General features: G+C 42.5%; 1 protein-coding gene across 1 annotated transcript; it reads right to left on the minus strand.

Annotated features, from left to right (window-relative positions):
• Positions 1-2,917: 2,917 nt before the first annotated feature.
• LOC109405357 (uncharacterized) lies at positions 2,918-8,581 on the minus strand. Its single transcript, XM_062848626.1, has 3 exons — positions 8,567-8,581; positions 3,562-3,718; positions 2,918-3,503 (listed from the first exon to the last, which is right to left on the minus strand). Exons 1-3 carry the CDS (start codon positions 8,579-8,581, stop codon positions 3,028-3,030), a joined length of 648 nt encoding a protein of 215 aa, XP_062704610.1. The 3' UTR covers positions 2,918-3,027.
• Positions 8,582-12,232: the final 3,651 nt, after the last annotated feature.

Consider the following 12,232-nt stretch of genomic DNA (forward strand, 5'->3'; position numbering starts at 1 on the left):
AATGTACGGTACCGGCGACCGCCACGGTACAACCTAGAGTGACTGAAACAACCGGATGTCGCCTCAGCATACGCGCAGAATCTCGAGGCCGCGTTGCCAGACGAGGGCGAGCTCGATGAGGCCCCTCTAGAGGACTGCTGGAGTGCAGTGAAAGCAGCCATCAACGACGCAGCCGAGAGCTCCATCGGGTACGTGGAACGGAATCGACGGAACGAATGGTTCGACGAAGAGTGCAGAACGATTTTAGAGGAGAAGAATACAGCGAGGGCGATAATGCTGCAGCAGGGGACTCGACAGAACGTGGAACGTTACAAACAGAAGCGGAAACAGCAGACCCGCCTCTTTCGGTAGAAAAAGCGCCGCCTGGAAGAAGCGGAGTGTGAAGAAATGGAACTGCTGTGCCGTTCCCAAGAAACGCGGAAGTTCTATCAGAAGCTCAACGCATCCCGCAACGGCTTCATGCCGCGAGCCGAAATATGCAGGGATAAATACGGAGGCCTCTTGACGGACGGAGGTGAGGTGATCGAAAGGTGGAAGCAGCACTTCGATCAGCACCTGAACGGCGTGGAGAACGTAGGCACGGGAGCCCACGGCAACGGAAGAAACGACGACGCCAGTGCAGCGGAGGACGGAAATGAGCCAACTCCCACGCTGAGCGAAGTTAAGGATGCCATTCACCAGCTCAAAACCAACAAAGCAGCTGGTAAGGATGGTATCGCAGCTGAACTCATCAGGATGGGCCCAAAAAAGTTGGCCACCTGTCTGCATCGGCTGATAGTCAGGATCTGGGAAACCGAACAGCTACTGGAGGAGTGGAAGGAAGGAGTAGTCTGCCCCATTCACAAGAAAGGCGACCATTTGGAATGTGAGAACTTCAAGCCGATCACTATTTTGAATGCTGCCTACAAAGTGCTATCCCAGATCATCTTCCGTCGTCTGTCACCTAACAAATGAGTTCGTGAGAAGTTATCAGGCTGGCTTCATCGACGGCCGGTCGACAACGGACCAGATCTTTATCGTACGGCAAATCCTCCAGAAATGCCGTGAATACCAGGTCCCAACGCATCACCTGTTCATCGACTTCAAAGCGGCATACGACAGTATCGACCGCGCAGAGCTATGGAGAATCATGGACGAAAACGGCTTTCCTGGGAAGCAGACTAGACTGATTAAAGCAACGATGGACGGTGTGCAAAACTGCGTAAGGGTTTCTGGTGAACTATCCAGTTCATTCGAATCTCGCCGGGGACTGCGACAAGGTGATGGACTCTCATGTCCACTCTTCAACATCGCTCTGGAAGGTGTGATGTGACGAGCCGGGCTCAACAGCCGGGGAACGATTTTCACAAAATCCGGTCAATTTGTGTGCTTTGCGGACGACATGGACATTATTGCAAGAACATTTGGAACGGTGGCAGAACTGTACACCCGCCTGAAACGCGAAGCAGCAAAGGTCGGACTGGTGGTGAATGCCTCAAAAACAAAGTACATGCTGGTAGGCGGAACCGAACACGACCGGATCCGTCTGGGTAGTAATGTTACGATAGACGGGGATACTTTCGAGGTGGTGGAGGAATTCGTCTACCTCGGATCCTTACTGACGGCTGACAACAACGTGAGCCGTGAAATTCGGAGGCGCATCATCAGCGGAAGTCGGGCCTACTACGTGCTCCAGAAGAAACTGCGGTCGAAAAAGATTCACCCACGCACCAAATGCACCATGTACAAAACGCTAATAAGACCGGTGATCCTCTACGGGCACGAGACATGGACCATGCTCGAGGAGGACCTGCAAGCACTCGGAGTTTTCGAGCGACGCGTGCTAAGAACGATCTTCGGCGGTGTGCAGGAGAACGGTGTGTGGCGGAGAAGGATGAACCACGAGCTCGCTGCACTTTACGGCGAACCCAGCATCCAGAAGGTGGCCAAAGCCGGAAGGATACGTTGGGCAGGGCATGTTGTAAGAATGCCGGACAACAACCCTGCAAAGCTGGTGTTTGTAACGGATCCGGTTGGCACAAGAAGGCGTGGAGCGCAGAGAGCACGATGGGCGGACCAGGTGGAGCGTGACTTGGCGAGCATCGGGCGCGACCGAGGATGGAGAGCGGCAGCCACGAACCGTGTATTATGGAGAAATATTGTTGATTCAGTTTTATCTTGAATTTGATGTAATACTAAATAAATGAAAAAAATGAAATTCTTTAAGAAACTTATTCAGAAATATTTCCTATAGAGGCGAATGCCGCATTGCGGTAAAACCTCTTGAAAAAAAAAAAAAAAAAAAAAAAAAAAAAAAAAAATATTTCCTAGGAATTTCCGAGAATTTTCCTACAAAAATCCTCAATAAGTTCTTCTAGGAATTCCACCAAGGATTCCCAGAGAGGGTGCCTTCAAGAATCTCCCTGAGATGTGTTCAGAAGTTCCTGTAGCGATGTATCGAAAAGTATTTCCTAAAATTTCTACAGGGACTCTAGAGAAGATTTATTCAGAAACTCCTCCAGAGATTTTTTTCCGACATTTATGCAGGGATTTCTTTTGAAATTAATTCAAGGAGATAATTTTATCTTTGGTGGATTTCTTCAGAAATTTCAGCAGAGGATTTCTTTAAAAGTTCTGCCATGAAAATTTTCAGACATTTTTCTTATTTTATTTTAAACCCCTTCGAGGATTTCTTTGAAAAATCTTCCAAGTGTTTGTTCAAGAATTTGTTGAAAAATTGATTCCTACAGCAATTCCTACAAGGATTTTTTTTTAATTCCTGTGATTCCATTAGGAACATTTGCTGGAATTTCTTTGGAGATCCTCACAGAGTATTGTTGCAAGCGACTGTCGAGGGGTGGAACGAAAACCCTCGAACAGCCCCGGAAAGCTCAAAGGGGTTGTGCGCACAAAACTGTATAACATCCAACATCAAACGTTCATTGTATAAACATTTTATTCGGCTCTGCTGGCCATATCGCCCTCTTACTCCTACCCTAGCTCCTACTTGAGGTTTTCTTCCTTAATTCTAATCATTTTCTTATCTACTCACTTTGGGTGCACCCATCCTACTATCGCCACGCCTTCGCAGCTCCGCATCCGTAGTCCTGGCTCAGTCCGCGCCGGACGATCGACGTCCCGACCGTGCTCTCCTGCTCGGTTCCGTTGATTCCGCTCACGCTGGCGAGTTCGAACCCTGACGGCACTTGGGTGGGAATCGACTGCACTAGAACTGGCAAGTGCTGCACCGATTGGCCAGCCCGAGTCACAAAACTGGAATTTCCCGTTGTGACCAACTCCGAGGAAAGCTCGCAGTCCCCTCTTCGCTCGCTGCGCGTCTGGATGTCGTCTCGGCGGGAATCGTCGACCTTCCACCGGATATCGGGTCACACCGGCCCTGCTCGCAGCCTTGGAGCGGTTCGCCGGTCGTTTCGTGTTCCAGCAAATCTCTTGCCCCGGTTGACGTTCACCGAGCGCTGTCAGACTCCGCTGAAGGGAGAAAACAATAGGAAAAAGAAGAGGCCCTACGAGAGGCCACTGTATCAGCATCCGAATCTGCCGGGCATGTGTAATAGTACTTACTTCCTACGGAAAGCCTCTTCTGTTGATCTTCGGCTCGCGATCGGTACGCGGGTATCCTCACCCTACTCGTCCTTCTGAACGGGTGTGTACAACTCTCAATCGCACTGCTAGTGCCTACAAGGCTGCTTTCCGGCAAAAAGGAAATCCGTGTTAGCGTCTAGGATGCTGGCCCAAGCAGATCTGGCTTTACTCACCATTTGTAAGCGTCGTGCAGTGTTCCACCGTATTCTTCCACGTTCGCTATGGTCTTACTGGTCCGGCTGACCGTTATCCGGGCTACTCCGGATGGCTCTGTTCGTCAGCACGCGGTTGATCTGGCATCAAGCGTGAAATTGAGGTTAGTTACCGCTCGGCACTTTACCAGTGGATGCGCTTACCTCCAGTGACACCTCCGTCGCGTCGTAACACCCTTTCCGGCCTGTGTTCGCCCTCGCTGTTGGCAGAAATCACTGCGGTTGGCCAAATGAAATCGGCTCGCACCGGTTCTCGCCGGCAACAAACGCGGAACCTAGCCGCGAAAGGGAAATCCGGGTTAGGTTATGGGAGGTTGGTCTGATGAAATCCGGGATGACTCACTTTTCTGCGGCTCTCGTGTCGCGCTTCGCAGTGCAAAGCAGATCGTGGTGGTCCGGCTTGTCCCTCGAGATTTACCTAATTTGATTCGCCTTTCCCCGCGGTTTTCTGGATGGTTGCGTCTGTCAGCACGTGCTGTAGCACAATGGGAAAGTTGGAGTTATTCGCTAACCGGTGTTTTGCCAGGAAATTTTCCTTACCTCCAACGATGCCCTTTTTGCGGATATTTTTACGGCTGCGCCGCCTTCGATATTACTTCCGGAACTACCGTTGGTGGCCTCAATAGTGGACAATTCGTTTGTCCCCGCTGGATTTGTGTGGGACCTGGGACCGAGTGTGCAATGAGGTACAGATACAGGTGGCGCAGATAAACATTGCGAACCACTAGTTGTCTCTTTTGTTCTACCGCTGATCTTATGCAACTCAATTAGTGACGTCACTAATTGAGTTGCATTTGATCAGCGGTAGAACAAAAGAGACAACTAGTGGTTTGCAATGTTTATCTGCGCCACCTGTATCTGTACCTCATTGCCGAGTGTGCACCGTGGAGAAACGCGCGATGTGGAATGACTGAAAGGCCTCCCAACCAGTTTCCACCCGTCGCGTCGGGACAATAATTGACAGCTGTTGTTTTTGTTGGGTTGGCACTACTTGCAGGTATAGTGGTTTCGCAGCGTGGCGTCACGAACACTAATGCAAATCTACTGGTTGAAAATATGCCCATTTGATTTTGCCGGGAACAGCTGATTTTTGTTTACTATTTTCAACCAGTAACTCAGGTAGTGTTCGTGTAATGCAACGTGTACGTACACGCAACACCACCAAAGGCAGAAACCACTATAGTCTTTTTGTCGCTGCGTTTTGACTTGACCGTTGATGTTCGAATTAAATACACGGAACGAAAAATGCGGGCGTGCGTGGCGATTTCTGACTTTCGATTTGCGAGTTTTAATCATATTCGATTTCTAAGGGCTTTAAGCTTGGAACACATAGCGTCCGTTCCGTCGAAGTTTGCGTTTTTTTTACAGTTTTCCCATGGGAAATGTGTCAAACTACTGTCACGCACACGCAAACGTATGCATTGTGTGGGGCACTTTAGTTGTACTATCGTATTTCAACAAACTTAAACGTAACAGTATGTTTGGATATTTTCCACTGATTTTTAAGAAGTTCCTCCAAAAATTGTACAAAATTTACTAAAAGTTCTTTAAGCAATCCCTGAAGAAATTTCTAAACAAATCCCTGGAGGAGTACCCTAAGCAATCCCTAAAAAACTCCTAGAGATACCATTGGAAATTTCAAAAAGAAATTCTTGAAAATTTCTCGGTAGAATTCCTGGACAAAAATGTCGGAACAAATTTCTGAAGTTTTCTCTGGAGCAATTCCTGGATGAATGCCTGTGGTAATATCTAAGAGAATACCTGAAGAAAGTCGTTATTATTCCACCCTTAAAATTCATAAAAAATATTATAAGTAACTTCTGGAGGAACTCCGCAAGTAATAACAATAAAAAGTTACTATAAAAATGTCTATAGGGAATCCTGGAGAAATCCATGGATTGATCGTAGACGGGGTTGAATTCTTGACAACTTATACAATTTCTAAAGGGATTTATACTCAAAATTACCCAGAGATTTTTCAATGAAATCCTGTAGGACCAGCGGCGTCATGGTCGCAATTTTTTCCGCAGTCAAGTTCGCAGATTGTGAACAATCCTCGGTACTCACTTTACGTAATTTATGTTTAGTCCCTTACTGTCAGAGCTGTCAGATCAGTGTAACACGCTAAAAAAAATTTACACAAAAGGCAATTTACACGGAAAAAAATACACGGTTATGAATATTTATTGGGTACCGGACTGGTCACCGAAAATTTGATCGTTTTCTTTGGTACATCGAGGTCTTGAAATTAGTCTATGGTAGGACTTCACTTTGATATGCGTGTGCGACCCCTATTCTATTCGGCAAACTTTTAGACAAAACCAGAAGGCAAAAGTCGTACATACATCGTTTCTTGATTGCACGCTTCTGAGCTGAGAAAATAGCAAGTGAGTGTAACTCTTTGCAAGTGAGTGTTCCCATCCCTGCTTGTAACAATATCTGGAGAACACTCTTCAGTTATTCGTGGGATAATTTTGAGGAATGGATTCAGGAGTAATGTCTGCATGAATCGTTTTAAGAATATTTGAAAAAAAAAACATGAAAGAATCTCTGAAGGGAGATCTGAATAAGTCCAAAGCAATCTTCCGAGAAATACGTAGAGAAACTAAAAACTGGAGATTTTTTTTTTTGGAAAAACTTCCAGAAGGAAATCTATAGATGAATTACAGAAAGAACCTCTGGAAGAATCTCCGAGTATTTGTAGAAAAAATGTTTTGAGGAGTTATTGCATCTTGCTTTGCTTTTTAGATTACCGTGCAAATGTTCAATCGTCTAAAATATTTGTTCACACGTCAAACACCAAAGAAAGTAGCAAGTAAACAAACCGATTATTCCATGCACCACCCAAAAAGTGTAACCGACGCTTAAAATTTCTAGCAGCGAAACGAACCAATGTATGCAGAAACTGGTGGGAACATATTGTGGTGTGACAAAAAATTTCTGCAGGGGGTCTAATACGGTGCAAAAAAAGCAATACATATTTTGAAGAAATTTCTGTAGAAACTATTGGAGAAATTCCTGGAAGAAATTTATCTTGTGAAATTCCTAAACGAATTGAAGAAAAACTCGTGGAAGATATTCAGACATTCTTCAACTTTCATGAAGTGTTTAAAACAATTTTGAGAAAAATGTCTGAAAATTTTCTTGGCAAAACCACAGACAAACAGACGTATTACTTGGAACGAAATGCGATGCAAATCATCGTCACGCAAACATAATCGCTCAATGCTAATTACGCTGTGGTACGCAAACCCACTGAGAAGAAGGTGGAAGTGAGTAAACGTCAAAAAGGAGCAAAACCGATGCGAGCGCCATGAGCGAGCGATTTGCGAACTACGGAATATTTGAATAATCCGTTGAAAAGGGAAACGATGCGAAGTGAGTAGAGTGAGACATCTGTTTGTCTGTGGCAAAACTTTTGAAGAAATCCTCTGCTGAAAATCCGGAAGAATCCCCTGAAGTTAAAAATATCTCCTTAAAGAATTTCAAATGGAATCCCTACATTAATTTCGAAAAGAATCTCTGGAGGAGTTTCTGAAAAAAATCTTTCATCAAATCACTGTGGAAATACTTAGGAAATACCTAGGGGCAAGACACTGTGCAAACGAGAGTACCTCTGAGAAATAGGCTCCTATAGTCCTATCTGGATTCTTGTTTTAAACCACAATATATGGTACAAGCACAGACAAACAGACGTAACACTTCGGACATTTTTCGATTCAAATCATAGTCACGGAAACATATCCGCCCAATGCTAAAAGGACTAAGTTTGGCCGACCACCAACTAGGTGGCGGTAGTGAGCAAACGTCAAACTCGAACAAAAACTATGCGAGCGCCACGGTTGGGCAGTTGGCCAACTATCAAATTTTGAAAAAGACCGTTAAATCGGTGTACGATGAGAATCATCAGAGTGTTACGTCTGTTTGTCTGTGGTACAAGAGTACATATTTATTTACTCATTTTTTTACGTTTTTATTAACCGTAGTTCACTGAGCGAAAAATTCACTTAAATTCCACTGGAAATCTATAGTAGATTTTTTCCATCTAACAAAACATTTGGAACCCAAATGATTTGTTAGTGAAAATATTCTACTGGAAAAATCCAATAGAATTTAAGTGAAATTTTTCACTACAAAATCATATGTAATTTATGATCATTTTCAGTATACCTGGCACTAGTTTTTATAATTTTTGTTTCTGATTGAAGGCATTCAAAAATTTGGTTCAACTCCGTTCCTTCGGAGACCACCAAATAATTCCCTCAAAGAGGAAACATCAAGATTCACAGATCATATTGCCATCATCACATCCATGCATGGTTTGTTAGTGATGGGTGACAACTACACTCTTCTTTTTCGCATACATTCAACAGCAGTAAAATCCACTTGAAAACCATATACAATTTACAATACAATATAGTGCGAAATTTCCAATAAGTTTTCTTTGAAGTTTCACTAAGTTTTCAAGCGGATTTCATTTAATCCATGTAAACTCACTGAAAAAATCATTTTCGAACGGTTACTTGACTTTTTCCAGTGAAATTGAAATGAAATTTCCTCTCAGTGTTGAAAATATATAATTTTTATTTTTTTAGTCTTTTGTCTCGTCCCTAGCTTATAACACATACTTTGAGTGATTTTTTTTTCACCGTGTATGTCAGATAGGAACATTTTTGAATTCCCAGTGCGAAAACTGTCGAGCTCCGTCATACAAGGTTGACCTCAAGTGTCAAAGTAGAACCACAGACAAACAGACGTCTCACTCTACTTACTTCCCGTCGTTTCATTTTTTAACGGATTATTCAAATATTCCATAGTGCGCAAATCGCGCACTCATGGCGCTCGCATTGTTTTTACTCCTGTTTGACGTTTGCTCACTACCGCCATCTACTCAGAGGGTTTGCGTACCACAGCGTAATTAGCATTGGGCGTTTATGTTTGCGTGACGATGATTTTTATCGCATTTTGTTCCAAGTAATACGTCTGTTTGTCTGTGGTAGAACTATCCACTTATCCGCGAGCGGTAATGGCGGCGGCGGGCATAACCAACCGGTTTGGATTTTGACGTTTCTTGGGGGAAAGTCAGAATAGTTTCATTTTCTTCCTCACCCCTTCACCCACCGTTCGGTGGCGCCAACCGATTGCGATCCTCAAGAAATGTCAAAATTCGAATCGGTTAGTTGTGCCCGCCGCCGCCATTTACCGCTCGCGGATAAGTGGATTTACCATTTTACTTATTTCGAATTTTCTCATTATTCCTTTGTTTTTCAAGTTTGAGTAAAGTACAATTCCGATAAGAATACCATGCTTGATCGTATTATTCAATATAAGCGAGATTTCGTCTTTAATTTTAGGACCCTATTGAACTCATTAACGATGAGTCAAATTATCATAGAGGAAAAAAGTTGTTGTCGGGGTAACCGTGAGGAAACGCTGTGTTCAGTGAGGTGTGCAAATAATCACTGTGCAAAATAGTTATTTATGCAACAAGTTGCAAAATGATGATTTTTTCAGCACGAGTCGTACATTTATCCAACGCAGGATCCAACGAGGCTTGCCGAGTTGGATAAATACGACGAGTGCTGAAAAAATCGAGTTTTGCAACGAGTTGCATACAAAGTTTTTTGTAATTACGAAAAACACCCATTTAGTGCGATCTTTTCTAGCCACACAAACATGTATCAGTAGAAACCACGTGCGCGCGCTCATGCTTGTCGGCATAGTTTTTCGTTTGATCAGGTAGGCGCTGGTATAGTAGGCGTCACCAATGATCGAGCTCCCGTTGTCAAACTGTTGTGCGCGGGCAAAAGCAAAAGTAGATTCAGCAGCTGCCTCTACACTTGATTTGTAGTTCGAATCCGAATTGAAATCGTCCTGATTCGGATTCGAGCTGCTCAGTAGATGTAGAGGCAGAGGCTGAATCTACGGAAGGCATGGTGGTAACCCAACTAACAATCACTCTTTTTACAAGCACTTTTACGACGAATTAATTTAGCATGGTGCTGAATAACATTTGAATAATTTTCAGACACAACCTTTGTTCGGGTTTTGCTCACACAAATTTGGAGAAACAATAAAGCATAGTGCTGTGTACCAACTGAACTGTTTGTTGTTAAAAACGTTTTACAAACTGTTAGTAAAGCTGTTATTCAGCTATTACAAAAATGATTAAAAAAGATAAAATGCAAAACTTTTCAATTTCTATGAGAGTTTATGATTGACACTTATGCTGTGATCAACTATTGTGAAATAATAACTACAAATACATGTACCTAAATCAAGATTCGAACTCGAGACCCATCGATTGCCAGCCGCTTGCCTTCCTATCTGCGCTATCCTAGAGATGATGAATTGCAGCGCTCAAATCAAAACATAAACTACCCGTGGTTGTATAATGATTACACTTTGACTCCTATTCAGCAGTGGTGAATAATGTTCTGTTTATGGTTAACAACTGAAGAGCACGTTAATTCAGCTGCTGTTCAGTAAAAAAACACGTGTTTTTCATTCTGTACACTGAGTCGAAGAATGATGAAACGAAAGCGCTTATTTGACTTATGAAAAACACATTATACAGATACATGTTTTATTTTTTGCATGTACTTGACAAGAAGCAGAAAAAGGTCTTGTTAAACTACTTTGTAAAGAAGTAACTGCAAGTCGAATAAAAATATTATTAAACGCTTGAAAAGTGTTTAAATTTATAATTGTTAATACCGATACGAAAGGTTGTACATTGGCTACTTTTTCAATTGAAAAAACATTTGTACAGTAATGTGTACAGCATAATTTTAGTTCAACTATCATTACTATTATAAAGCAACAATTCAGCATGCATGCTTGTTTGCGGCTTGCGATTGTTAGTTGGGAAGTAAAAAGTGCGTACGAGCCAAAGTGCCGAAAAGTGCTACTTTTCAGCACTCTTAAGAGTGCCGAAAAGTAGTACTTTTCGGCACACCCCAAGTAACAATTCAAAATCATTAATAAGCATGTCAATTGATTAAATGTGGTACAAAGGCGCCGACAGTTGTACAAGAGTTTATGTTGAACAAAATGGCGAATAAATGTTTCATGCAGTGGAAACTGCACGTTAGTTAAACATATTTCTGCTTATTGAATAACCAATGGTATAAAAGTTTAAAAACAGTTGCTTAAGTATTGCCATCATCTGTCCAATAGTGCTCTAATAATGATAGAATACAAGCTGCTTCCAACGTATTAGATGCCGTTATTCCACATCAGATCTTCAGTGGAACAAGTAGCCTATTTGAAGCTTAACAACTTTTGCTTGATCATTTTATTCAACTACACTGATATAGCTTAACAACAAGATATTACCATGTTTCTTCAATACAAATGTTATACTTTTATTCAAGCAATGTTGATTAGCAGTGGTACCATAGACTAATTTCAAGACCTCGATGTACCAAAGAAAACGATCAAATTTTCGGTGACCAGTCCGGTACCCAATAAATATTCATAACCGTGTATTTTTTTCCGTGTAAATTGCCTTTTGTGTAAATTTTATTTAGCGTGTTACACTGATCTGACAGCTCTGATAGTGAGGGACTAAACATAAATTACGTAAAGTGAGTACCGAGGATTGTTCACAATCTGCGAACTTGACTGCGGAAAAAATTGCGACCATGACGCCGCTGGTGGTACTGTGTCACTTAATAATCGTTGTTCGCCATGCCCCTTTTTGTAAACACGATTGCTGATTAGGAGCCTAAAAAGAGCAACCGCGGCTACAAGCTTGAAGACCAAAAAAACTTCATGCAGCAGCTCTAAATATCACACTCTTCACACTTTTAAAACATTCTGACTCACCTTTTACACTACGCTCCAACGACAGCAGCATCGGCAACAAAAACACCAGAAAATGCAACTGCAGTGGATCCTGGGCGGCTCCTCTCTTTGGTATTGACGAGGTAGATTACCCACCAAGGTGGCACCGGTCAAACCGGGCTCAGCTTCCTAATGTTCATATTTCCAGCTGATTGGAGATATACACAATCGTTGCACATTTTCCTCTCGACACAAAACAGGACCGGTGAAAATAAAACAAATAAGTTCACTTGTTTGGGCGTTTAAATGAAAAAAAGTTCGAAGAGTCACCAATCTTACAACACAACACCGTGAATTACTGACACGTTGTAAACAAACAAACTAATTAGCATGCATGCCTTATGATTAAACGTTGCGGTTACAATTATTCAAACATTGATCAACTTCAATGTTTATAAAGGCAATTAGTTGAATAAAATATGTAAGCAATGTTTAAGCAGCATATGTACGGTAATGTATTCGACTTAGGAATTGAATATTTCTGGAGCTCGATTTGAATAGGTCGTATGTGCTTTCGTCGATATAAAATTCGATTAGTTTATTTTAGCAATAGTAGAAATATGGATTATATTGCGATAGCTTTTAATGAT

This window comes from Aedes albopictus, chromosome 2, assembly GCF_035046485.1.
Source record: "Aedes albopictus strain Foshan chromosome 2, AalbF5, whole genome shotgun sequence".
NCBI classification, from domain to species: Eukaryota; Metazoa; Arthropoda; class Insecta; order Diptera; family Culicidae; genus Aedes; species Aedes albopictus.